Below are 24,356 nucleotides of genomic sequence, written 5' to 3' on the forward strand. Positions count from 1 at the left end.
ATCTGAAAAAAAAAATATGATTTCAACAACAATACCAGAGAGAGATCTGAGTACACAGATCAGATCACAGAGAGAGAGAGAGAGACATAACAGATCTGAGTTCAGATCTAACAGATTTGGGCGCGAGATCGACAATCACTGGCTGTGGCAGTGGGTTAGGTGGTGGTGACAGAGAGACAGAGCTTCTGCGGCGGTGGCGGTGGCGGTGGCCAACGGTAGTGGTGGTGTCGGGGCTGAGATAAGAGTCGGGGCTAAGTTGAGAACGAGAGTTGACAGAGAAAAGAAACGAGAGTTGAGAGAGAGTGAGGGAGAGAAGAACGAGAGACAGAGAGTTGAGAGAGTGAGAAAGAGACGAATGAGAGTGAGAGAGTGAGAGTGAGAGTGAAAGAGTGAGATGAGAGTCAGAGAGTGAGAGAATAGAGATGTATGTAAGAGATATATAATAATATAATAATAATATGAAAGAGATATATAATAATATAATCTATATAACAATGGAAGGGTTAATTTGAAAATGTCTTTCAAATCAATGGTTCAAATCTGTTTAGATTTAAAAGCAATGGCTCAGATTTATTTTTGAAAATGTCTCTCTCACAAACTATCTTTAATGGTTCAGATTTATCTAATTTAAAAACAATGGTTGAGATTGAAAAGAGTTTCAATGGTTTAGATTTGTCCATGGCTAAAATCCAATGGTCCAGATTTGTATTCCTATCAACTCTCACCAACCACTGCATTTTACCAGGTAAGGCATCATTTATATTCCTATCAATGCAGAAGGCTAGGAACAAAGCTTCGAACTGGAACAAAGCTTTGAAGAAAGCTTCGAAGAAAGCTGTGAAGAAGGAAGAAAACTCTAAGAAAGCTCTCTTCTCTACCATGACCAGGTAAGACACCCTCCTCTCCTCACTTTATTTTGAATGCTTGCTCTCTGAAATTGAAACATTAAGGCTATGGGTCATTGAAGTTGAAATTGAAACATTAAGGCTATTTAAGGCTATGGGTCATTGAAACATTCGGACCACCTTCTGTTTTTTTTACCTTTGAAATTGTTAAAACAATGCTTCTTAAATACAAACTGGTTTTAGCTTTTTCCCTCCTATTCTTCTTACATACTTTCTATCATTGAAGTGGGTTTCTATTCTTTTTAGCTTTTTCCCTCTTATGAAATGGATTTCTATCATTGAAGTGGGTTTATAGATTCATTCACAGTTTAAGAACATGATTTTCCATATGCTGCAATCCTTATTACACAGTTACACAGCTACTCCAAATGTGCTCATATGTATATCATTTAAAATTTAAAAATTCTGACATCTCAAGGCCAAAATATTGATTTGCTTGTTGCTTTGGGAAATTTTCAAGGCCAAAATCTATTGTTATTAACAAAAAATGTTGTTCCAGTTTACTCTAATTTATTTTGCATGTACATTAATATCAGGATGCCATTGGATGCTTAGTGTCGATCACTGATTCTTCAGTGACCAAAAGTATTTTCATATCATCACTGGAAAGATTTCAGCTCATAAATGATTTAGGTGAATTTGGAAAGCAGGGGAGTTATATCAGTGCTTCAGTTGATCAAGAACAAGGCAACATTACTCCTAGCGAAAAAGGCACAAAGAGGTATTAAGTTGGTATCTTTTTTTCTTTTTCTTTTTTCTGTTGTAGTAACAAAATAGTGACCTTAAGGAAAATACTAACGACCGTACATATAGATGTGTAAAACGTTTCTTAGTATATGTATAAAAAGTGTATTGGGGTATAAAAAGTGTCATGAACATGACCCTTCTTAATTTTTTATACTGATTTCTTGAGCTCTATATTATATGATCTTAATATTTTTTAATATATATTCATTCATTAAAAATTTAAGAATCTTTAAGATTGAAAATTTTTTGAATATATATTCATTCATTAAAAATTCATTCATTCATTAAAAGTATTTTTGAATATATATTATATTCATTCATTGAATAAAATATATATTATGTTCATGACAATTTTTGAATAAAATATATATTATATTCATTCATTGAAAACTCTATGCCTAGATGACCATGATGGGTTGAAAATTTAAGAATCTTTGTATTAAAATTTTTTGAACATATATTCATTCATTGAAAACTCTATGCCTAGATGACCATGATGGGTTGAAAATTTACATTTTCTTTTTGTAGGTTTGAAATTACTTGCAAATATGATGGGTTTATATATTTCTATTTCATTGATGGGTTTTATCAACTAACCTATGATTATAATGGGTTTTGATTTTGGTTTTGATATCTATAAAATTGTATTTTGGTTTTGTATTTTGGATTTCGATTTTGGATTTCTATGAAATGAGTTTTGATTTTGGGTTCATATTCGTGGGTTTCATCCTATGAGGATTTCATAAAATTATTGAATAAAATGGGTGCTGATGACATTAGCATTCTGTTTTTTAGTTTGATTTTGAAACATTAGCATTTTGTTTGCATTATAGGCATAATCAGAAGCCCATTTATTTGGTGATAATAATTCCTATAATCTATTAAATGCTGCTGTTGAGGATGAGCTTTAATAATTCCTATAATGTATCAAATGTTAAACAAAATAAAATTTTTTATTGTATTTTTTTCTTTAATAACCAATTGGGGACCCATAATCCAAATCCAACACCATTTGCATCCCAACCTATGTCCAATTTAGATAAGCTACACTGTATCACAAAGCATCAAATAGACTACTAGAACAAAGCATTTGGATACTACTATTTCAAACAATTAGAGATTCTATAGTTTTTAACCAAGTAGTTTAAGCTATTATTAGGTTCTTTGTAGAACTATAACACTTAGTATTAAGGATTTCAAGTAACTACTACGTTATTTCAAATTTGTCAAGACAAAATTTTCAAATTCAATCTTAAAATCACATCTAAACAAATTTAAATTTGAACTATTTTAATTTCTATAGTATCCTATAGTTCTGCTTTAAGTTTCAACAACAAAACTTTTGGACTGTAAAAAGTTTTCAAGATATTATGGTTCTGTTTTTCCTTATAAAAGGGTTATCTCTAAAGTTGTCCCATACAATTCATTAGAGTATCATGAGGATGCTTAAGTGGAGCAAGTAAGGGATAAATGACAGTTTTTAAGAAATGGGTTACTTTCTATCAACGTGGTAAAGATTTGAGTGGATTGAATTGTGAAATTACTATCGAAAACCTTTCTCTTACCACGTCTACTATTGATTTGACTCCTCATCCTATGCTCCAAAAAATATGAGCAGTGATAGAGATGTAAAAAGATCAGTTAGAATCATGAATTGTTTGTAGGTTTAAGAAAGTAGTTGAAGCATGAACTGTTTCAACAAAGGCAGTAAGGAAACAAAACCACCCTAAAGAAGAAAAAAATAATGTAATGATAACACTCTTCTAAATTGAAAAAAGACTGTAAAAATAACTAGACAGACTTTATTTGCCTCCCCAAATAATCATATAGATAAGACAAAAGATATTTGTAATTATCCAATTACAGTGTGGTGAGACCTTTTATAAATTTTTATTATAGGTTTTAACCTATTTTTTTTCCACATTTTAAAATGAAAAATTAGTAATGAAATTTCTATATTGAAGTTTTGTAAAATTTTATTCATAAGTAGTATAATTTACATTTTTTTATAATTTACTTTTTTTTTTTTTTTTGGTGTGGTATACATTAGTTGTCAATAGGAAAAGTGGGCAGTATAATCCATAACAATTTAACTGTTGTCAATGCAAAAATTACTATATAGAATCAACCGCAAAATCATGTATTGCAATAGTTCTACATTTTGGCCAATATAGAAAAATGATGAAGATTTCTATGACAGTATTTAACTTTTCATCTATCCTTTTTAATGTATATTGAAGACAAAAAAATTATAATTTGTCTTCCATCCTATAGTAGTTCAATTTCCCCATTTGTGATATTCATGCAATTACAAGGATTTTGTTACAGTTTAATTTTGTAATATGATATGTCTTCTTCTTTTTTTTTCCCATCTCTTAGGCTATATTTGGATTTAGGATTTGAAGGGAATTTGTTGATTGAAAGGAAAAGGGAACATTAAAAAGTTAACCCTTTTTATTTGATGACCTTTTTTATTTTGGCTTTTAGTAAATTGTTTTTAATTTGGTTTTTTATTGAACTGCTATTTTAAAATGTTTGGGCTTCTCTCTCTCTCTAAAAAGAGTCCAATTTATTTAGCTTTTTAAATTTTATTTTTTGAATTTTTCAAAAAAAAAAAAAAGAAGACTTTTTAGATGTTTATCAAGTCTTTTGAAAAAACTTAAACTTCTTTTAAAAATTTGTTTTAATAATTTTTTTATGGTTTTTATGAGAGTATTACTCCTGGGTTTATATAAGCTCCTAAGTAAATAAGCTACTGTGTAGTATAAATTTTTATGATGTGTTTTGAAAAAGACATTTGTAATTATATAGATAATACAAAAGGCATTTGTAATTTTTGTTGAGCCCTTTTATAAATTTTTGTTGTAGTTTTTTACTTATTTTTTTTCACATTTTAAAATGCAAAATTAGTAATTAAAAACAATGGCTCAAATGTACTTTCACAAATATTTTCAAGGGTCTAAAATTCAATGGTCCAGATATCTTTACCTATCAACTCTTACCAACCCACCACTGGACTTTACCTATCACTATGAAAGAAGCTTACAATCGAAGGAGAGGAAGTGAATCACCATCGAAGGCAGAACAAAGCTCCAAAAAGCTCTTCGCATTCCTGAAGGAAGACCAAAGCTCTTCGCATTCCTTTCATTTTTTCTCCACCATCACCGGGTAAGGCACTCTTACCTCCTCACTTTCTTTTTTTTTGTTCCATTCATTTTTTTTACCCCTATTTTTTTTTTTCTCTCAGTTCATAGCTCTATTTTTTTACCTCTGTTTCCGGACATGGGTTCATAGCTCTTTTTTTTTTTTTTTGGGTCAGTTCATAGCTCTATTTTTTTTTTTCTCTCTTTTTCAATTCATAGCTTTGGGTTTCATATCCTAGACATGCATCATGTTAAAAAAGTGGTATTCGGATGAAGTGGACTATAAACAAGTGAAGTAATGCATCATGCTCTGCGTTTTTTTTTTTTTCTCTTTTTCAATTCAGAGCTAATGTTAACATTAAGAATCTGAAGTCAAAAAAAAATTATGTGTTGTGTTTTGTTCTTAATGGGTTGAGGTTGCAAAAAAAAACTCTGAGTTAATGTTAACATTAATTGGGTTGAGGTACCCTTTAATAATCAATGGAATTTTAACACCCACTTTTCTCTCTTTATCAAATGGACGTTAAGGAAAAATGGGTTTCATGTTTCAAATGAGGGTTAAGGAAAATTGGGTTTTATGTTAGCAATCATTTTTATTTCATCTTAATGGGTTGAGCTTCCAAAAAAAAACTCTGAGTTAATGTTAACATTAATTGGGTTGAGGTACCCTTTAATAATCAATGGAATTTTAACACCCACTTTTCTCTCTTTATCAAATGGAGGTTAAGGAAAAATGGGTTTCATGTTTCAAATGAGGGTTAAGGAAAATTGGGTTTTATGTTAGCAATCATTTTTATTTCATCTTAATGGGTTGAGCTTCCAAAAAAAACTCTGAGTTAATGTTAACATTAATTGGGTTGAGGTACCCTTTAATAATCAATGGAATTTTAACACCCACTTTTCTCTATTTATCAAATGGAGGTTAAGGAAAAATGGGTTTCATGTTTCAAATGAGGGTTAAGGAAAATTGGGTTTTATGTTAGCAATCATTTTTATTTCATCTTAATGGGTTGAGCTTCCAAAAAAAACTCTGAGTTAATGTTAACATTAATTGGGTTGAGGTACCCTTTAATAATCAATGGAATTTTAACACCCACTTTTCTCTCTTTATCAAATGGAGGTTAAGAAAAAATAGGTTTCGTGTTTCAAATGAGGGTTAAGAAAAATTAGGTTTTATATTAACAATCATTTTTATTTCATCTTAATGGGTTGAGCTTCCAAAAAAAACTCTGAGTTAATGTTGACATTAATTAGGTTGTTGTTATATAGATTTTTGTTTCATCTTGGTCAAATGGGTTGAGGCTCTCTTTAATCATCAATGGTCATATTTTTACTCACCAAATATAAAAATAGATTTGTATACATTTTTTGTGATGAGTGTACTATCCCTTGCAATTCTTTATTAGTTCCTCACTTTCTTTATTGAATTGCAGTGGGTTAATAAATGTTTTGGATTAATGAATGAACTCTTTCATATTTCTTTAATGCTTTGGAATTTTCATGTTTGGTCTTCGAATTTTCAATAATTAGATTAAACATTAAGCTTTTAATATTTGGTATAGAAATAAGTCTAATATAGTGTGTATAGTTATGTATCTTGGTATATAACTGTTAATTTGATGACCCTTATTTTTTTTGCTTTTAGTGAATTGCTTTTAATTTGGTTTTTTATTGAACTGCTATTTTAAAATGTTTAGGCTTCTCTCTCTTTAAAAAGAGTCCAGTTTATTTTTCTGTTTCAATTTTATTTATGGAATTTTTCAAACAAAAAAAAAAGACTTTTTAGATGTTTATCAGGACTTTTGAAAAAACTTAAACTTATTTTAAAATTTTGTTTTAATAACTTTTTAATGATTTTTATGAGAGTATTACTCCTTGGAATAAATAAGCTACTGTGTAGTATACTTTTTTGAAAAAGGCATTTGCAATTATACAGATAATACAAAAGGTATTTGTAATTTTCCAGTTACAGTGTGGTGAGCCCTTTTATAAATTTTTATTGTAGTTTTTTACTTATTTTTCATTTTCACATTTTAAAATGCAAATTTAGTAATTAAATTTCTGTAATTAAGTTTTGCTAAAATTTTATTCATTAGTATAATTTATATTTTTTTTTATAATTTACTTAGTTGTTAGTAGGAAAAATGGGCAATACAATCCATAAGAATTAACCTTTGTCAGTGCAAAGTTGCTATATAGAATCAACCACAAAATCATGTATTACTATAGTTCTACATTTTGGTCAATAGAGAAAAATTATGAAGATTCCTATGAGAGTATTTAATTTTTCTTCTATCCTTTTTAACGTATATTGAAGACATAAAAAAATTATAATTTTTCTTCTATCCTGTAGTAGGTGAATTTCTCCATCTGTGCTATTCATGCACAAACGAACTTCTTAAACTAGGTTGTTAACTAAAATATGTTAGGAGGTTGTTAATTTTGTAGTGATTAATTTTTCTTTATGGCAATTATTAAACCTCATTTTGCCTTCATACAGTTATCTTTGTCAAATTTACATAACCTGGCACTTTCAAGTTGAGACACCATTGACCTTCAACCGCTAATTATGGACAACATTACTATTTTTGGTCACGTAAGTTGTTTTCTTTTTTATTTATTTGAAAAAAAAAACATTTTTCTTATAAGAAAAAGTCAATTTTCTTTTCTTTTCATAATTTTTTTTTTATCTAATTCCTTATAACAAAATTCTCTTTTCTTATAATTTACAGATGGATGGAGACCTACGTCGAACTGTAATACTGATTCCTTTTACTCATTTTCTTACATGTATAATTTTTTTATTTTTTTTACCTCTAATTCTTTTGTATTTTTAGGTCCAATTTCTTCAAGAAAGAAATGTTAATGTTGTTATCCGTGATGAGCGTGACCTTAATGTCATCCGTGTTTGAGAGGTAGGCCCAATTTAATTATATAGATTTTTTTTCATTCAAAACACCGTATACACCGTATATTCTTATTTATATATTTTTTAAAAACTTTCTAGATATATATATATTTTTTTTTTTTCTTTATTCTTTAAAAAAAAATTTATTTTTTGTAGGCAAAAGAAAAGGAAATTGCCAAGGCATTGTTGAAGAAAAACGAAAAGACCACCGTTTCGGGCAAGGGAAAGGAAAATGCATGTTCAGTAGTATGGCTCTTCAACATTTCCATTTAAAGTTATTTTTTTGAAATATTTATTTTGGACCATGAACCTTGATTATTTATTTATTTTTAAATGTAAAATTGACATACTACTTGCACAATGACATATACTGTTCTTATAGTAAACAGTTTCATATAAATTTGTGAAATGTTTTTTTTTTAGCATGCTAAAATAGCATTTGTACAAAAACATTATATTTGTTTTAAATTATTATTATTCTTTTTTGGCGTTTTGCTATTGACATGAACATCTACAAGAGAATAAAAAAGAAATAGAACAAAAAAAAGGAATGAGGGGAGGAGGGATACAAAATGAAAAAGTTTTCAATTTTTTTACAAAATATCAGAAGGAAAGGGAATTAAGATAAAGTAAATTAATAGAAATGAAAAATGAAGAGTAAAGTATAAAACAATAGAAGATAAAATTTAGGCATCTTATGAAATTAATCTTCATGTTTTAGGCACATAACAATAATGTTATATCGAAAGCTGCATTGGCTCAACGTGCATGGCGAGAACGCGAAAGAAATGATAAGGCAAGCTCTTCATATCAATTGGGACAACGTTCGCGACGTGAACGAGAGAGATCGAGAGAATTGATTCCACCAAGCACAACTAATACTCCACCGGCTCAGAAAGGAGTAATGTTTACACATCTGCCTTCGCCAAGCACATCTTTAGCTTCACAAAGGAATTGGTAAAACATTGTATTTAATTCTACAAATACATATTCTTATTGTTAAGATTTTATTTTATAAATTTTATTTTGTACACAACAAATATTTGTAGGCCTACTCATGCAAGCCCATTGCTCCATGAGACTAGGAATATCGGTGTTGTTATTCGTGATGAGTGCAATCTTAATATTATCCGCAATTCTAAGGTAAGCATAAATATCAAGTTCAACATATTCTTTTTTTGTAATCTTAATAAATTCTATAAATACATGTTATTTTTCGTATTCTGTAGGCAAAGGAAAAGGAAAAGGCCAAGGCAATGTCTAAAGGAAAAGAAAAGGCAACTTCTTTTGACAAAGAAAAGGAAAACGCATGTCCAATGGTATATATTCAACATCTTTAAAAAAATATTTATCGAGTAAAACAAAGCCAATCATATTGTTTAAGTGAACATTGATCATGTATATTTTTAAAAATGTAAACTGTGTTGTCAATTTTTTTTGTGTGCTCTTTGTTTTCTGTACACTCAAACAAAGTATTTTTAGCTCTCTTTAACATTTCCTAAAAAATAATTGTAACCTTTATCAACTCCAAGAAAAACTTTATAACATCTAAGCAAAGGAACAGAGGAACATAGGCATAGAAAATATTTTTAATTTTCTTAAAATCATCATGAGGCAAGAAGAAAGAGAAAACAATAATTAAAAAATAAATTGTTATATCACAAGGCATGAAGAGGGAAAATGAAGCAAAATGGAAAAGGAAGTAGGACAAATAAAATGTAAAAATATTCTTAAAATTATCACAAGGCAAGAAGAAAAAGAAATAAAATAGTATACGATAATATTTGTATTTTAGGTATCAATGACATAATATTCACATTTTAAGCACACAATAACAATGTTATATCAAAGCTACATTGGCCCAATGTGCACAGCGACAACGGGAAAAATCAAGAGAATGTATTCAACCGAGACAAACTTCTTTAATACCGTGTCGTCGTAGTCGTGCTTGCTTGGAACTAGGAACAAAGGCAACTGAGGACACTCAGTCGGCGCAAAAACGAACAATGGTTGCACATCCTTCCACATGTTCGTTCTCAATGCCAAGCATATCTTTAGCTCCACAAAGGAATTGGTAAAAGACTGTGTTTAATTCTTCAAATTCATACTCCTACTATTACCATTCTATTTTAATTTACACAGAACCAATATTTGTAGGCCTACTCTTACAACTCCTTCCCTTCAAGAGGATCTATGTACTAATGAAGAATTAGAGGATATGCCTATGGGTCCAATGGTTGGTACTCGAGCACATATAAATTCATGTCGTCATTCTCTTGGCAAGATGGATGTATTATGTCCTTTCTGTTCAGCATTACATTGGATGGATGAAAAATTAGTAAAATCATCTCCAAACCGTCCTCTATTCGGAACATGTTGTTCAAAAGGGAAGGTTAAGCTTCCTCTTCTTATTACACCCCCTTCACTTCTTCAAGCATTATATGATGGGAATGATGATAAATCAAAATCGTTTCGACGTTATACTCGAGTGTACAATGCAACCAATGCTTTTACAAGTCTTGGTGCTACATTAGATCCAAGAGTACTTACTGGAAGAGGCCCTACATCATTCACTATCCATGGGGAATTGCGACATCGAACAGGATCACTACTACCACAATCAGGGCAAGATGCAGCTTATGCGCAATTGTACATTTATGACCCTGATTCAGCTTTAGAAGTTCGCAATCGTAGAAATCCTCAATTAAGAAGAGATGTTCTAAAAACTATTCAAGATAGTTTATTACAGGTTAATGCATTCGTTGCTAAATTTCGCCAGGCTCATGCAATTTTGAATCAATTAGCCTTGACAGGACGAAATTTGCCTGCTCATCTCCACTACAGTTCATCAACAGATCGACGACGGTATAACCTACCAACTACAGATGAGATTGCAGTTGTAATACCAGGTGATGGAACCAAGGTTAGTGGAATGAGAGATGTTATCTTACATCTACATGGAAATAATGAGCTAATACAAATCAATGAATGTCACCCAGCATATTTGCCATTACATTATGTTTTATTATTTCCACATGGTGAGCTTGGATGGGAACTTGGGATGAAACTGTGGGATGTTGAACGTGATCGGCCTTCAACTGATCAGCTTACTCAAATGGATTTTTATAGTTATCGTTTGTTTGAACGACCCATAGAGTATTCAACAATTTTGAGAGCTGGAAAACTGTTCCAAGAGTTTTTGGTTGATGCTTGGGCCGCAACTGAACAAAATAGGTTGACTTACTACAAACTTAATCAAGGGAAGATCCGTGCTGAACTTTACCAAGATTTGACAGATATTGATCCAAATGACCTTCAACCCAATCAAATTGGTCAAAGGTTTGTTTTGCCATCTTCATTTGCTGGAGGTCCTAGACACATGTTTGAAATCTTTCAAGACTCAATGGCTATCACACGATACAACCAACATCCAGACATTTTTCTCACCATGACTGCAAATCCTAATTGGCCAGAAATTACTTCGGTATTATTACCGCACCAAAAGCCTACTGATCGTCCTGATTTAATTGCCCGTGTTTTTTAGTTAAAGAGAAAGTGCTTGATGAAGGAGATAGAAACAAACCGAGTGTTTGGTAATAAAGTTGCGCATGTTTTTACAATTGAATTCCAAAAGCAAGGCCTTCCTCATACGCATGCACTTCTATTTCTTAAGGGTCCAGACAAAATTCGAACATGTGCTCAAGTAAACAAATTGGTTTGTGCAGAATTTCCAGATCCAAAAGATGAACCTATGCTTTTTAAAACTATCAAGTGTTGTATGGTACATGGACCATGTAGTGCTCGAAATCCACAAGCACCATGTATGGAAAATGGTAAATGCACTAAGAGATACCCTCGAGCATTCGCAGAAACAACTATTATGGATCAAGATGGATATCCTATCTATCATCGTCGCAATAATGGTCAAGCTCATATTGTGAGAGGGAAAGAAGTTGATAACAGAGACATCGTACCATACAATGCATATCTTTCTAAACATTTCAATTGTCACATAAATGTGGAAGTTTGTGCCGGAATGAGATGTGTCAAGTATATACACAAGTACATTTATAAGGGTTATGATCGTACAACGATGGTGTTGGGATTGATAAATGAGATCCAACAATATCTCGATGCGAGGTATATTGGACCTCCAGAAGCTGCTTGGCGAATATTTGGTTATCCATTGCATGCAGAGATACCAACAGTTGTACGCTTAGCACTTCATTTACCTGGAATGCACCACGTTCTTTTTAATCCTGATGAATCATTAGAAGCAATTGTTTCTAGAGCTGGCCAACAAATGTCAACTCTTACTGGTTTTTTTGCATGTTGCGCTTCTATGGAAGATGAATGTCCATTCACTTACCAAGAATTTCCACAACATTTTGTTTGGCTTAATTCAGAAAAGAGATGGAAACCAAGGCAGCAGGGCTATGCAATCGGTAGAATGTACTTTGCTAGCCCTAATTGTGGAGAGAGATTTTATTTGCGTTTGCTATTAACTGTTGTCAAAGGACCAAAATCGTTTCAATGTTTACGCACGGTCAACAATGTTTTGCATGATACATTTAAATCAGCATGTGTTGCAAGAGGACTTTTAGAAGATGATGAAGAATGGATACAATGCCTTAAAGAGGCTGCAGTTATGAAAACTGGTTATCAATTAAGGAGATTGTTTACTATTATTCTTACTCAGTGCTCTCCACTGCAACCATATGCGTTATGGAATCAATTTTCAATGCATATATGTGATGATCTTGCACATAAGATTCGAACATTGTTTGCCATTTCTGAACCAACTGAGGCTCAAATTGAAGACTATGGTCTATATCTTTTGAATCAAATGCTCCAAGAATCGGGAAAAAGTTTAATTGACTTCCCGCCAATGCCACAACCTTCTACAAATTGGAGTGCAGTAGTTGGTAACAGGTTAATATTCGAACATCAACAACTGCATAATGAGGCACAACAGACAGATGCAGAAATTATTATTGATCGCCTCAACAATGATCAACGAACAGCTTATGATGCAATCACTTCCTTAGTCTTTGAAAATAAAGGAACTATTTTCTTTTTGAATGGAGGTGCCGGAACAGGGAAAACGTTTTTGTACAATGCGATTGCATTAAAGTGTCGCAGCCTTGGCCATATTGTTATTACTGTGGCTTCATCTGGAATTGCATCATTGTTATTGGTAGGAGGTCGTACAGCTCATTCAACTTTTTCCATTCCGTTGGATGTATTGGAAAATTCAATTTGTGGATTTAGCAAGCAGTCATTACAAGCAGAATTGTTTAGAGAAACAAAACTTATAATCTGGGATGAAGTTCCTATGCAGCATAGACATTGTGTTGAGGCAGTTGATCACACACTTCGGGACACTTGTGATAGTGAAAAGCCATTTGGGGGTATCACTGTTGTTCTTGGTGGAGATTTTCGACAAATCTTACCAATTATAACCAAAGGAGTCTGTGAGCAAATTGTGAATGCATCATTAAGACACTCTTTTCTATGGAAGGATATACATGTTTTGTCTTTAAATTTGAACATGCGCTTAAATCATGCAAATCTTGAAAATGCTAATTTTGCAAAATTCTTGATGGAGGTAATATTTCTTCAAACTTTTTCTCTATTATATGGTTCTTTTAAATTGACGAAATATATTTACGTTTATGTACTTTAATTGATTTTACTTACTATTTTATTTATTTATTTTTATAAATAGATTGGGACCAATCCTCAGGAAATTGTTAAACTTCCATCAACAATACACAAATGCCAAGATCTAAAAGACATAATCTCAGTAGTTTATCCGCAACTGGATGTGGCAATGACATCGACTGTAACATTTTTAACTGAACGTACAATTCTTTCTGCACGGAATGATGATGTCAATGCTATCAATACTGCAGCATTGAATATTTTTCCCGGCAACACACATACTTATTTGGCAGCAGACAAGATGTCTGAAGATGATGAAATTGATCGTACTATAATAAATAGATATCCTAATGAATATTTAAATTCATTAGATCCTCCTAGGCTACCGGCTTTTAAGGTAGAGTTGAAAGTGGGTTGTCCTATAATGTTGTTAAGAAATATTGCACCAAAAGATGGAGTGTGCAATGGCATAAGATTGATGGTTTCTAGATGCAATACTCGCATAATTGACGCTCAAATTTTAACTGAAGAAAAATGTAGCAATTTGGTATTCATACCAAGGATATCCTTGACACCGTCTTCTTCAGAAATGCCTTTTCGAATGACAAGACGTCAATTTCCAGTTCGATTGGCATATGCCCTAACCATTAATAAATCTCAAGGGCAATCTGTGAAATTTGTTGGAGTTGATTTGCGCACACCAATGTTTAGTCATGGGCAATTGTATGTGGCCCTATCTAGATGCACATCCTTTGATCATATAAGTGTCCTTCTTCCCAATGATAAGCCAGATTCTACTACAAACATTGTTTATCTTGAAATTTTGTTATAGTGTTACTTATGGATCAAACCACTTTTGTCAAAAGGTACAATTTATTTTTTGATAACTTTGTTTCTATTGATTACAAATTGTTATTTTTAAAATATTTTATTATATGTGTCGACTTTTGTAGGATTGGGTTAAAAAATATATGGAGCTCAAAAATATAAATACAACTAGATTGCTTCGATGGGGATGTAACAAGGTAATTTCAATTTGAAAGTGTTTTGATATATATATAAATTTTCTTTTGCTAATATACTAACTTTTTTTTTATTTTCATAAATTAATAAATTGTCGTGCATGCTCCTCACTGGGGATACATACAAGTTGATACGAGGACTTTTTGGAAATTGATGAGGCGCTCCTAGGATTTCTAAGAAAGAACAAGTTTGAATCTCATATTTATTTTTGTGAAAAGCATACATATGCTAGCTACGATCCATATTTTGTAAGGTTTCCGATCGATGTGAAATTTATTATTTACAATAGTTTTGTAAAGCCTTTTATCTATGTGGAATTTATAACTAAGTTTAGATGTATGTTAGATCATTTTCATTTGAATTATTGATTTATGCTATAAGTTTGTTTTTGTAAATGTAACACACTAGGTGATATATATTTTTTTGTTTTTTCTTCCTAATATGCTCTTGAATTAGGTTAAACAAAACTAATCATATTTTTATTTGGTTATCTTTTTATCAAGAAGGGTGTTGCATTTTCTTTGTATTACAGAACATTGGCTGGTGTGCTTAATTTATTATTTGGCTTTTTTTTTGTATTGCAAAGCATTGGCTGGTGTGCTTAATTTGCTATTTGGCATTTTTTTTTTGTATTGCAGAGCATTGGCTAGTGTGCTTAATTTGTTGTTTATTCTTTTCTATTGCATAGCATTGGCTGGCGTATTTCGTCTTATTTTTATATAGATGTTTCTATGTTGTGGGATTTACATTTTGTTGTTTGTTTAAAATCTTATGCTTTTATTGTACTTGAATTTTACAGCAATTATGTGTTTACTTTTCACTATTTCGTTTACCTATAAATTTGGAAAATTTATGTTCAAATTGATTTTTTCACCAAGCAACATACAATTTATTTATTTTTTATTTATTTAATTTTCTGCACAATAAACTGACCACCAAATCGTAAAAATTGGTAGATTTTAACCATTACATTAAAATTGATGCAAAACTATAGCTTTGAGATCTCTCTTCTTTACTTCAACCAAAACTCACTATCTAAGAAAATGTGGATATAGAAATTTATTTGAGTACTGTTATTAGCTAGGATAATAAAATGCTTATTTTCTATTACAAATTGCAAGTGGGTTACATAAACAAAAATACTACAATAGTAAATATTTGGTGATATGATCTTTGTTTGCATTTGTGTCATCATACTACAATACTCCAAATTCTTTTCAAAAATCTAATTATAAAATTCATTTGAAAATTCAAAACCATACGGATAATCTATTTATATTTTCACCTCAAATTTTTTTTCCCAACAAATTAAATAAATTACATTTTAACCCAATAATTTTATATTCAATTAATGGTCACCGCGCCTTCACGCACGGGCATACCCTAGTAATAATACAACTAATAGTATATACGCGGGGAAGCTTCGGGGAACTTTCGGGGCAGGGCGGGGCGGAGCCGAGAAATTAATCTCCCGTCCCCGGCCCGAAAATCATCGGGAATGTGTTTTTTAATACCATCCTCGGTCCTATGGGAAATAATTTTTAAGGAAAAACTTATTTATCGGGACGGGGCGGTCCGGGTCCCCGTCGAGCCGGGTTAATATTGCCATCCCTAATCCTGAAGGGGACAAGTCATAATTTAGTAACTACTGCATCGGTATTTGGGTTCTTCCTACTGCGGATTTGATCTCCTTAAAGAAAATGACGTATCTGTGTCTCAACTTGATCTATTTATATCTCATTTTCTTTACATTATTTATCAATAAAATATAATTTTTTGATATTCTCACCAACATAAACTATACATGCATTTACATCTCTCCTTGATTTATTCTCCACAAGATCTGCAGCCTCCTACCCTTCAATCTTCTTGCCTATTAAAAATTTCCCATTCTCCAGACGAATTCCACCGACATCTGATATATTTCCACTAAAGATCGTTCCTTTTTAGGCTTTGATCGATCCATCAACGCTCACAAGCGCCCTAAGGATCGTGGCGAGAGTTTTTGATAGTTTGGTACCCAAAACAGTTGATCTGAAGGCTATTAATTTAAAAATATTATACTGTAATTGAACTCTCTAATTAAGAGATGGATGGAACTGACCTGACTAATCTTGGTTGGTTAGGTGGGAAATAAAGTCATTTGTGTCGATTCTTTTTGCGTAATGTTATTGGTCAAAAGCATCACATGCACATATCACAATCACACTCCACTGAGCTAATATGTTGGAGATGTCAAACAATGTATACACGACATTGTCATCATATGATTCATTAGAACAAAAAATTAGCTTCCATTGTTCAATAAAAATTGATTACTATAGAACAAGCATCAGTGGTGGTACTAATTTGGCTTCCTGGCTGAATCTGAATAATATAAAATACACATTCAACAAACAAGAAAATGGGTAACATCTAGTGATTCTCTCTAAAATTTGCAGAGCCAAACACTTGGAAAACACCTGCACACCACCTTCACAGGCAAAACCGTGGCAAAACAATTTGGCCAGGTTGGTTGTCAAGGCAACAATTCAATCCTTCATATACCCGAGCATGTGTGGTATTTTAACTCACCCCATGATCTTGATTAACAAACAATGGTGAAGAAGCTGCGAATTGTAAAGATCGGTTGGCACAACTGCAAGGACCATTCTTCATTATAGACTGGCTACGAACTTTCAATTCAATTCCCATAGATCTACCATTTCATCCTGCATCTTATCTCACCTCAGCACAGGATCTGAACCAAAAACCAGCTCCGCCAAACTGCAAAGAACAATGCAAATGGAGTTTCGTTTTACAGTATTGTCATTTTATTCAAAAGCAAGGTGTCCATTATGTTTGCAAAAAAGCAGGAAACAAGTTCTTTTTTTTCTTTTTTTTTTTTTGGTGTTTAATGGTGACCGGCAGTGGAGGGACGGTTGCCAGAAGGTCTCTGTAAGTCACGTGAAGTAACCATTTAGTTGCCAGCGAATCATCAGAAAGCGGCTGGACCTCGCCAGAGGGTCACCAGTCGTCGGTTGGCCAGCTATGGATTGATGGCGGTGGCGGCCAGTAGGCAAGAGTGAAAACTTGTCTTGAAAACAAGTGAAAACAACTTTTTTTTCTTTTTCAAAATTTTTGAAATTTTGGAATCAATTCCACTTTCTTGAAAACAAAAGCAATATACTAAATAAGTTTTTGTTTCCAGTTTCCAGTTTCCACAAAAAATAAAATTGAAAGCACAAAAAGAAAGCATTGGTATCTCATTTTGAGAGAGAGTGACAGAAAAGTGACATACATTGGTGAGCCAGAACCAAAATTACTGGCATCACTTGCAGATGTATTCTGGTGGTAGCCAACCGAGGCAAAACCGGAGTTGGCTGCTTGAATCGATTCTGGGGAACCCTGGAAGCTTACTGGTGAACTTCTTCCAGGGGACATTACTGCAAATAAAGCAAACAAAGCAGCATATTGCATAAATAGTAGACAGATGTTTACAACTATGTTGATTTTAAAAGGATCAATTCAACAGTACTTATTAAAGGAACAACAATGGTTTTATAAAAAATATAAATAAATAAATAAATTAAACAAATCTAGAGTGTAACAGCATAGTTCAACAAAGGAAGAGAAAAATAATCAAGGTAAAGCTAATTTGACAGATTACAAATGGAAGAATTTAAGATTGGGATATTGGAATTGCCAAATCTGTGAGAAAACACATTCCACACATACATCATTTATCAGAAGGATATATTTCGAAAGTGAACCCGAGGAGGTTCAAGTAAGTAAACAAAAAGCCTCAAAAACAACTTTGACAGCATTCCACATTTGGATATAATGTTTCATATCGAGATGGGCTCAACAACAAACAGCAAACACAGATGCCACTACTTTGGTGACCTAATTTCATGTCAAGTGAAGGAAACATAGCAATTGGACTGTGTGAAGGGCTGCATGATGTGTTGTTACTTTCATTTTGCTTTTTACTTCTTTGGAGGATTCCTTGTCCTCTAGTTTCTTGTAATCTTTGTTTTCATTAATAATAATATTCTTCTTTTTTGTTGTTGCCGATCAAAAATAAAGAAAGAAAGAGCAATTGGACAAGCTAAACTATCCCCTACCAACACAGAACTACAAGAAAAGAAAAGAATGATCACACATTTAAGTCAAAATCACAGTCCAACAGGAAATATTACCTTGAAAGATTACAATAAGACAGAAGATAATGGTAAACATCATGGCAAATAAGTTGCCAGTTGATGTTGATGCCTTTTCAACTTTCATCTTCTTCAATGCCTTCATTCGCTTGATCCTTGCACATTTGACCATAGCTAGTTCTGAGATCTCTTTGATTAGCTTCTGATCAGCAGCATCCAATGATAGAGCTTTGGGAGGTCGAGGAGGTCTGGGAGGCTTTTTACCACTTGTTTTACGTCTCTCCTTCCCTGATTTAACCTCCACAAGATCCACAGCCTCATCCCCTTCAACCTTCTTGTCTATTAAAAATTTTCCATTCTCCAAAGCAATTCCACCGACTTCTGATATATTTCCACTCAAGATCGTTTCTTTTTTTCCTTTGATCGATCCATCAATGCTTAGAAGCCCACCAAAGATATTTGTGAGAGTATTTGATATTTTGGTACCCAAAACAGGGTATGTACTTCCCACGTCTTCACAACTAGCCCCACCACTCTCAAGATCGACATAGAAATCTCTATCTCCTCGATTCATGTGATCCATTACAACATTGATCTTCGGTTTCTATTCCCTTTCCAACTCTAATTATCTGCTGCCAATACCAAAAATTCAAATACTCACCACCTGCAACTTCAAAAGTCCAACACTGACAATAATAAACTCTAATTCACAACCACGACCAATGATTCACAACTGAAATTGATTCTATTTCAACAAGTCGATTCTAACTTCTTCTATCTAAACTCAATACCCTTGAAAAAAATCCTCCATTTGTCTCTCTTCCAGAGTCAAAGTCCCCTCCAAACCACTCACCAAAAAGGCCACAAGATTCAAGTTATGAACAAAACCCAGAATGCATTATCAAACAGATGTGTAATTAATTGAAAATTTCAACAATACACACTCTATGATGCAAACTGAAACTAAAATTTGTAGACTAATAAAAAAAACATAAGCTTGAGTTGACAATGCAAGCTTAGCAAGAAATCGAATACATTTGGGAAGAAAGCAAAGGAACAAAGAATCAAAGTAAACACAAAATTGAGATCAAATCCACAAAGTGTGGCAAAAGAACACACTACCACCCATCAAAATCATAATCTAACACAGCAATTACAAGATACAATACACATTCACACACTCACTTATATATATATATATATATATAAATGTGTGAAAGAAAGGAAATACCTTGGAAAGAAAGCGTAGAAGCACTAGATCCAATAGGGACAAGAGGACAGAGAGAGAGAGAGAGATAAGGATGAGTGCACGAGGGTTTTGGGAGAATTATTACAGGTCTATTGTCAGGGAAATTATGGCTACTGTCAGGATAGTGAAGAACATTTGATGCTTATAATAGTTGCACAATGGTCCTGGAAGAAGATAGAATTGTTCTGTCAATAGCCCAATAAAGTGATATTGCCAATGCGAAGATCGTAACAAAATCCCACCGACAAGCAGCAGAAATAGTCTGGAAGTGGTGGGTGGGTGCCGTATACTTCTCAATTTTTTATTTTTTATTTTTAAATTCCTAATTATTTTTAAATTTTATTAGAAGCTCTAATTTTTATGGATGGGCTAATTAAACATGTGATTAGCCAAGAGCTCTAATATTTTCCTTTTAGGGCCAGGCTTATCCGATTGGAACGTGCTATTGAGCCTATGGAGGCTTACCACGATCCTATTTTGATAATTTGAATCGTTAATATGTAAAATTTGTTGAATATTTTATTTCTATAAAAAATCGCATTGATCAAATATCTATAGCTGCTTAATTCAATCAGATTTCTGTCAATGGTAAGTATAATTTTCAAAATAATTTATTGACAAAAATCTGATCCAATCAAGTAGCTACCAATATTCAATCAATGTGATTTTTTACAGGAATAAAATACTCAACGAGATTTACACATTAACGGTTCGAACTATCAAAACAAAAGCCCACAAGCCCAACAGTATAAGCTGGAGACAAACTTAGCCCCCCTTTTTTTTTATAGATATTGTCATTTGTGCTCTCTTCTTTAACCAGTAGTGATTTAGACTCCCTTAAATTTCAACCCCCATTACCCCCACACATACGTGGCAGGTGGTGATTGGAGGAGGAGGAAAAAAAAAAAAAAAAAAAGTGACCAATCAAAAAAAAAAAGGGTCAAAAGGGGTGGGAGAAAGGAGGTTCCAATCTTTATTCATTCTTTAACTAATACACTAGTTTTTTTTTTTCTCTTTTTTTGCCATATGTACTCTTGATATTGATAGGAATAAAACCATTAAACCCTCGTTTGGGAATTAGTGATTTTAGTAATTTTTTAATTTTTTAGTTAAAATACAAGGTAAAAAAAATTTGTATGTTTGAAATGACCTTTTAGTTTTTTACGAAAAGATGTGCAAAAAGTAAAAAAAAAAGAATCTTTAACTTTTTTGTACTCCCTCCGTCCCAAAATATTAGTCCCTTATTCCATTTTTTATTGTCCCAAAATATTAGTCCCTCTTCAAAAATCAAGTACAAAAATAATGTAAATTTTTTATTTTGCCCTTCTTTTAAATTAATAAATAATATAAAAAGTATAATTATGACATTGATATTCCCAAAAAATGTACTATCAAAAGGGTAATTTTGGAAAATCAACTTTTTTCAAATGCAATAAATGTGCTACCAAAAAAAATTGAATTTCCCAAAAAGAACCATTATTTTGAGACGAAATGAGTATATATTATAAAATTTTTAATTTTTTTAATAATTTTTTTGTTTTTAAACTGGCTTGGTTTGGGATACACTAAATAATACAAAAAGTCAAAAAATCACTATCCTATTTAAGTCACATCATCTTATTTAAATCACATCACCTCTCTAACACATCACATCAAACCCAACACATATAAGCCAATAAATCAAAAAGTATATTTTTTTAAAACATCCCAAACTAACCCGTAATTATTACTACCCAAACGAGACTAAAGGCTGGATAATTTGATAAAGAAAACCATTAAAGGCACGATTTTTTATTTTATTCATGATACAATTAAAAAGAAAAAATGAGTATATACCGATTCAAAGGTGGTGTGTGAATACATTACCGTTTTATTTTATTCCTTAATTATGGGAAAATGCATTTGCAAACTTGATTAAAAAATATATATCAGTAACTTCGATGAAATGATAATTTTTGGGGATAAAAACTGTAATAGTTTTTGCACGGATAATGTTACCTTACTATAAAAAAATTCATTCAAATATACAATAATAATAAGAAAAATTAGTCTTACGTCCCTCTCCCATTTTTAGTAATGAAAGAGATCCACAATATTATTTTATAATGTCTAAGGTCCCTCAATCCTAAACTCATGTATCACTGAGAAATTTGTGTTTTCCGAATGTTGCTTCATTTTGCTTCTGTTGCCCATTTGTATATATGTATAGAGAGAGAGATTAGGGTTTCTTCTACGATGAAATTTGACTAATCAGGTCACCAGTGACATGGTGGTCGACATTGGCAGCAACATCAGTTGTGAGAAAAAAAAGAATAAGATGAGAGAGAGACCTCTGTTTGGCCCTCATATGGAACTCGACAGAGCGGAACTCACACTCACTGTCACCGTCGTTGTCACAAGTGTGGTGTCCATCAACACCAGTCGAGATCTGGCTGGAAAGTCAAGATATGGTCCAGATATTGTTCAGATCATGCAGGATCTCCTCATCAGATTCGAATACAATGTGATTTTGCTGAGGAGGTTTGGAGGGAAAGCTGGGTTGTGTAATCTGTGGGAATAAGGAAGAAATTGCAACTTTGTTGATTGTTGTTTGAGGGGCCACTCAACTCCTCACTCTCCTAGTAGTTCACATTGATGGATGGTAGATATGTAATTCAAGTCATTATTGCCAATAGAAAATCTCTCTTGTTGTTACTATATTGAATAGAAGGAAAATAAGGGTGTAAATATGTCAAAACTTGTACTGCATTTTATATGGCAAAGATGTCAAATTTCTCTGCATTTTCTCTGATTGTGATAATTGTTTGTGAATTTTCTCTGGCTAAAGAGAATTTCTCTAGTTTGAACTCAAAGAAATTTCAATTTTCTCTAGTTTGAACCCAGAGAAATTCTTTGTTTAAATTTCTCTAGTAGGTCTTTCTTGTTCAAATTTCTCTAGTATTGGATTTTCTCTGCATTAGCAATTTTTTCAACAAAATTGAAATTTCTCTAAAGAGAAACAGAGAATTTCTCTGGGTTTGAAATCTACTTTTCAACTCCAAATTGATTGTTCTTATTGCATTTATGGTTTTAACTTTGAATTTTCTTTGCATTAGCGATTTTTTTCAACAAAATCGAAAATTTTCTCTCTAGAGCCAATGTGTGAACCATGGAACACATTTTGCCTGAGATTTATGATTTTTAACCAGAAAAGATTATGAGGGGGTATTTCTCTGGGTTAGAGAGGGGGATTTTCTCTAGTTTGAGTGATTTTCTCTAGGGTGGAGGTGAAACTTTCTCTGGTTTTGAAGAATTTCTTTGGGTTGATGTGAATTTCTCTGGTGAGATTTTCTCTGTGAATTTTGTTCAAATTGGAGTTTCAAAAATTAACAATTTTATTCAAGTTTGGAGATAATAAGAGTGGTGATTGTTTACTCAAAGATTATGGGGGGTTTATGCGAATTATATGTGGAATTTTCTATGGATTTAGTCACTGTGTGAATTTTCTCTGGATTTAGCTATTGTGTGAATTTTCTCTAGATTTAATTATTGTGTGAATTTTCTCTGGATTTAGTCACTGTGCGAATTTTCTCTGGAAAACTCAAGATGTGTTGGTTTCTTTTTGATATTTAGTTGCTTCAGTTTCTCTATTAATTTGTTTACTTGCTCAGATATTGGAAGGGGGAAAAAAATGAAAAATGTGATTTTGAATGGATTTTCTCTGGTTTGATAATGATTAGGTATATATTGATCTTGAGGTTTCTTTTTTATCAATTTTCTCTGGTTAAGTCAAAACACAAATTTCTCTGGAGAGAAAATCTCTAGGAGATCCAAAGAAATTATGTGGGAAGTGTAGAGAAAATCTCTGGGAAGTGCAGAGAAATTTGAGAGAAAATCTCAGGAACGTCCAGAGAAATTGGGTCAAATTTTCCCTGGATTGATGTTGAGAGGCCTTAGACATTATGAAAATGTTGGGTATCCTTTATATTATAAAATCTTAATACCAGGGACTTTTAAAAAAAATCCCCTAATAATAATAATAAATATTTTTAATTTAATATTAAACATTCAAAAAAGACGTATCAAATTAAGGAAACTGTGGACTCATCTTTGATCCAAACAATTTATTTTGATAGCCGATTGATTAAATAAGATTCGTCTTTAATCAATCTAATTTTTATAGATCCAAACAATTTATTTTCATAGCCGATTGATTAAATTAGATTCGTCTTTAATCAATCTAATTTCTATAGAAACATCTAGAGAATAAACTACTCAAATAACTAAAATAGACCCAACAGGGAAGCTTTGTCCAAATCTTTGTGTAGAGATTCTAGTGGTAAGGATGGATCGTAGTTTGGGAGGTTAATTGGACCCACACCTCTTCGCTTTGGAGGTTAGGTTCAGTTCAACACCATTAACTAACGTGGGCCTAGTACACACACCCACCCTCTCTGAGGTACAAAGCCATGTGAGAATGGACATTTAAAATCACATCAATGGCCCATCAATAGCATTATTGGGATTTATTCATAGCCTGGAGGCCCAATAAATTAGACAGCCATCCATTTTGATTTAATTTTTTATGATCTGCAT

At 32.4% G+C, this 24,356-nt stretch overlaps 2 protein-coding genes and 1 long non-coding RNA gene across 4 annotated transcripts; 2 read left to right on the forward strand and 1 right to left on the reverse strand.

Moving 5' to 3' along the window:
* The first annotated feature begins 7,113 nt into the window (after positions 1 to 7,113).
* On the forward strand, positions 7,114 to 9,160 carry LOC114308385 (uncharacterized). The gene is made up of 6 exons (XR_014334494.1): positions 7,114 to 7,391; positions 7,528 to 7,710; positions 7,860 to 7,949; positions 8,425 to 8,660; positions 8,753 to 8,846; positions 8,933 to 9,160. It is a non-coding gene; the product is annotated as an uncharacterized LOC114308385 (long non-coding RNA).
* Positions 9,161 to 9,709: 549 nt separating this feature from the next.
* LOC114268809 (uncharacterized) lies at positions 9,710 to 14,199 on the forward strand. Its single transcript, XM_082877866.1, has 6 exons — positions 9,710 to 9,777; positions 9,861 to 10,741; positions 10,859 to 11,187; positions 11,248 to 12,361; positions 12,560 to 13,311; positions 13,432 to 14,199. Exons 1-6 carry the CDS (start codon positions 9,710 to 9,712, stop codon positions 14,197 to 14,199), a joined length of 3,912 nt encoding a protein of 1,303 aa, XP_082733992.1.
* Positions 14,200 to 16,616: 2,417 nt separating this feature from the next.
* LOC114308384 (uncharacterized) lies at positions 16,617 to 20,054 on the reverse strand. 2 transcript variants are annotated; one of them, XM_028253972.2, is made up of 4 exons: positions 19,764 to 20,054; positions 18,572 to 19,161; positions 17,671 to 17,815; positions 16,617 to 17,156 (listed from the first exon to the last, which is right to left on the reverse strand). In XM_028253972.2, exons 2-4 carry the CDS (start codon positions 19,113 to 19,115, stop codon positions 17,114 to 17,116), a joined length of 732 nt encoding a protein of 243 aa, XP_028109773.1. In that variant the 5' UTR covers positions 19,116 to 19,161; positions 19,764 to 20,054; the 3' UTR covers positions 16,617 to 17,113. The 2 variants fall into 2 exon arrangements, with proteins under 2 accessions (XP_028109773.1, XP_082733440.1); XM_082877314.1 differs by having other exon boundaries at positions 18,572 to 19,164; positions 19,764 to 19,900.
* Between the last annotated feature and the right edge of the window lie 4,302 nt (positions 20,055 to 24,356).

This window comes from Camellia sinensis, chromosome 7 (assembly GCF_055761805.1).
Source record: "Camellia sinensis isolate YWXY chromosome 7, ASM5576180v1, whole genome shotgun sequence".
NCBI lineage: Eukaryota > Viridiplantae > Streptophyta > Magnoliopsida > Ericales > Theaceae > Camellia > Camellia sinensis.

Excerpts from the sequence above, each read along its gene's own strand:
- LOC114268809 (XM_082877866.1), top strand. The coding sequence starts at position 9,710 with ATGGTTGCACATCCTTCCACATGTTCGTTCTCAATGCCAAGCATATCT. Across the intron at positions 9,778-9,860 it reads TTAGCTCCACAAAGGAATTG|GCCTACTCTTACAACTCCTT; the intron begins GTAAAAGACTGT and ends CAATATTTGTAG. Across the intron at positions 12,362-12,559 it reads GGCTGCAGTTATGAAAACTG|AATCGGGAAAAAGTTTAATT; the intron begins GTTATCAATTAA and ends AAATGCTCCAAG.
- LOC114308384 (XM_028253972.2), bottom strand. The coding sequence starts at position 19,115 with ATGGATCACATGAATCGAGGAGATAGAGATTTCTATGTCGATCTTGAG. Across the intron at positions 17,816-18,571 it reads TCTTATTGTAATCTTTCAAG|TAATGTCCCCTGGAAGAAGT; the intron begins GTAATATTTCCT and ends CTTTATTTGCAG. Across the intron at positions 17,157-17,670 it reads TTTGGTTCTGGCTCACCAAT|TTTGGCGGAGCTGGTTTTTG; the intron begins GTATGTCACTTT and ends TGTTCTTTGCAG.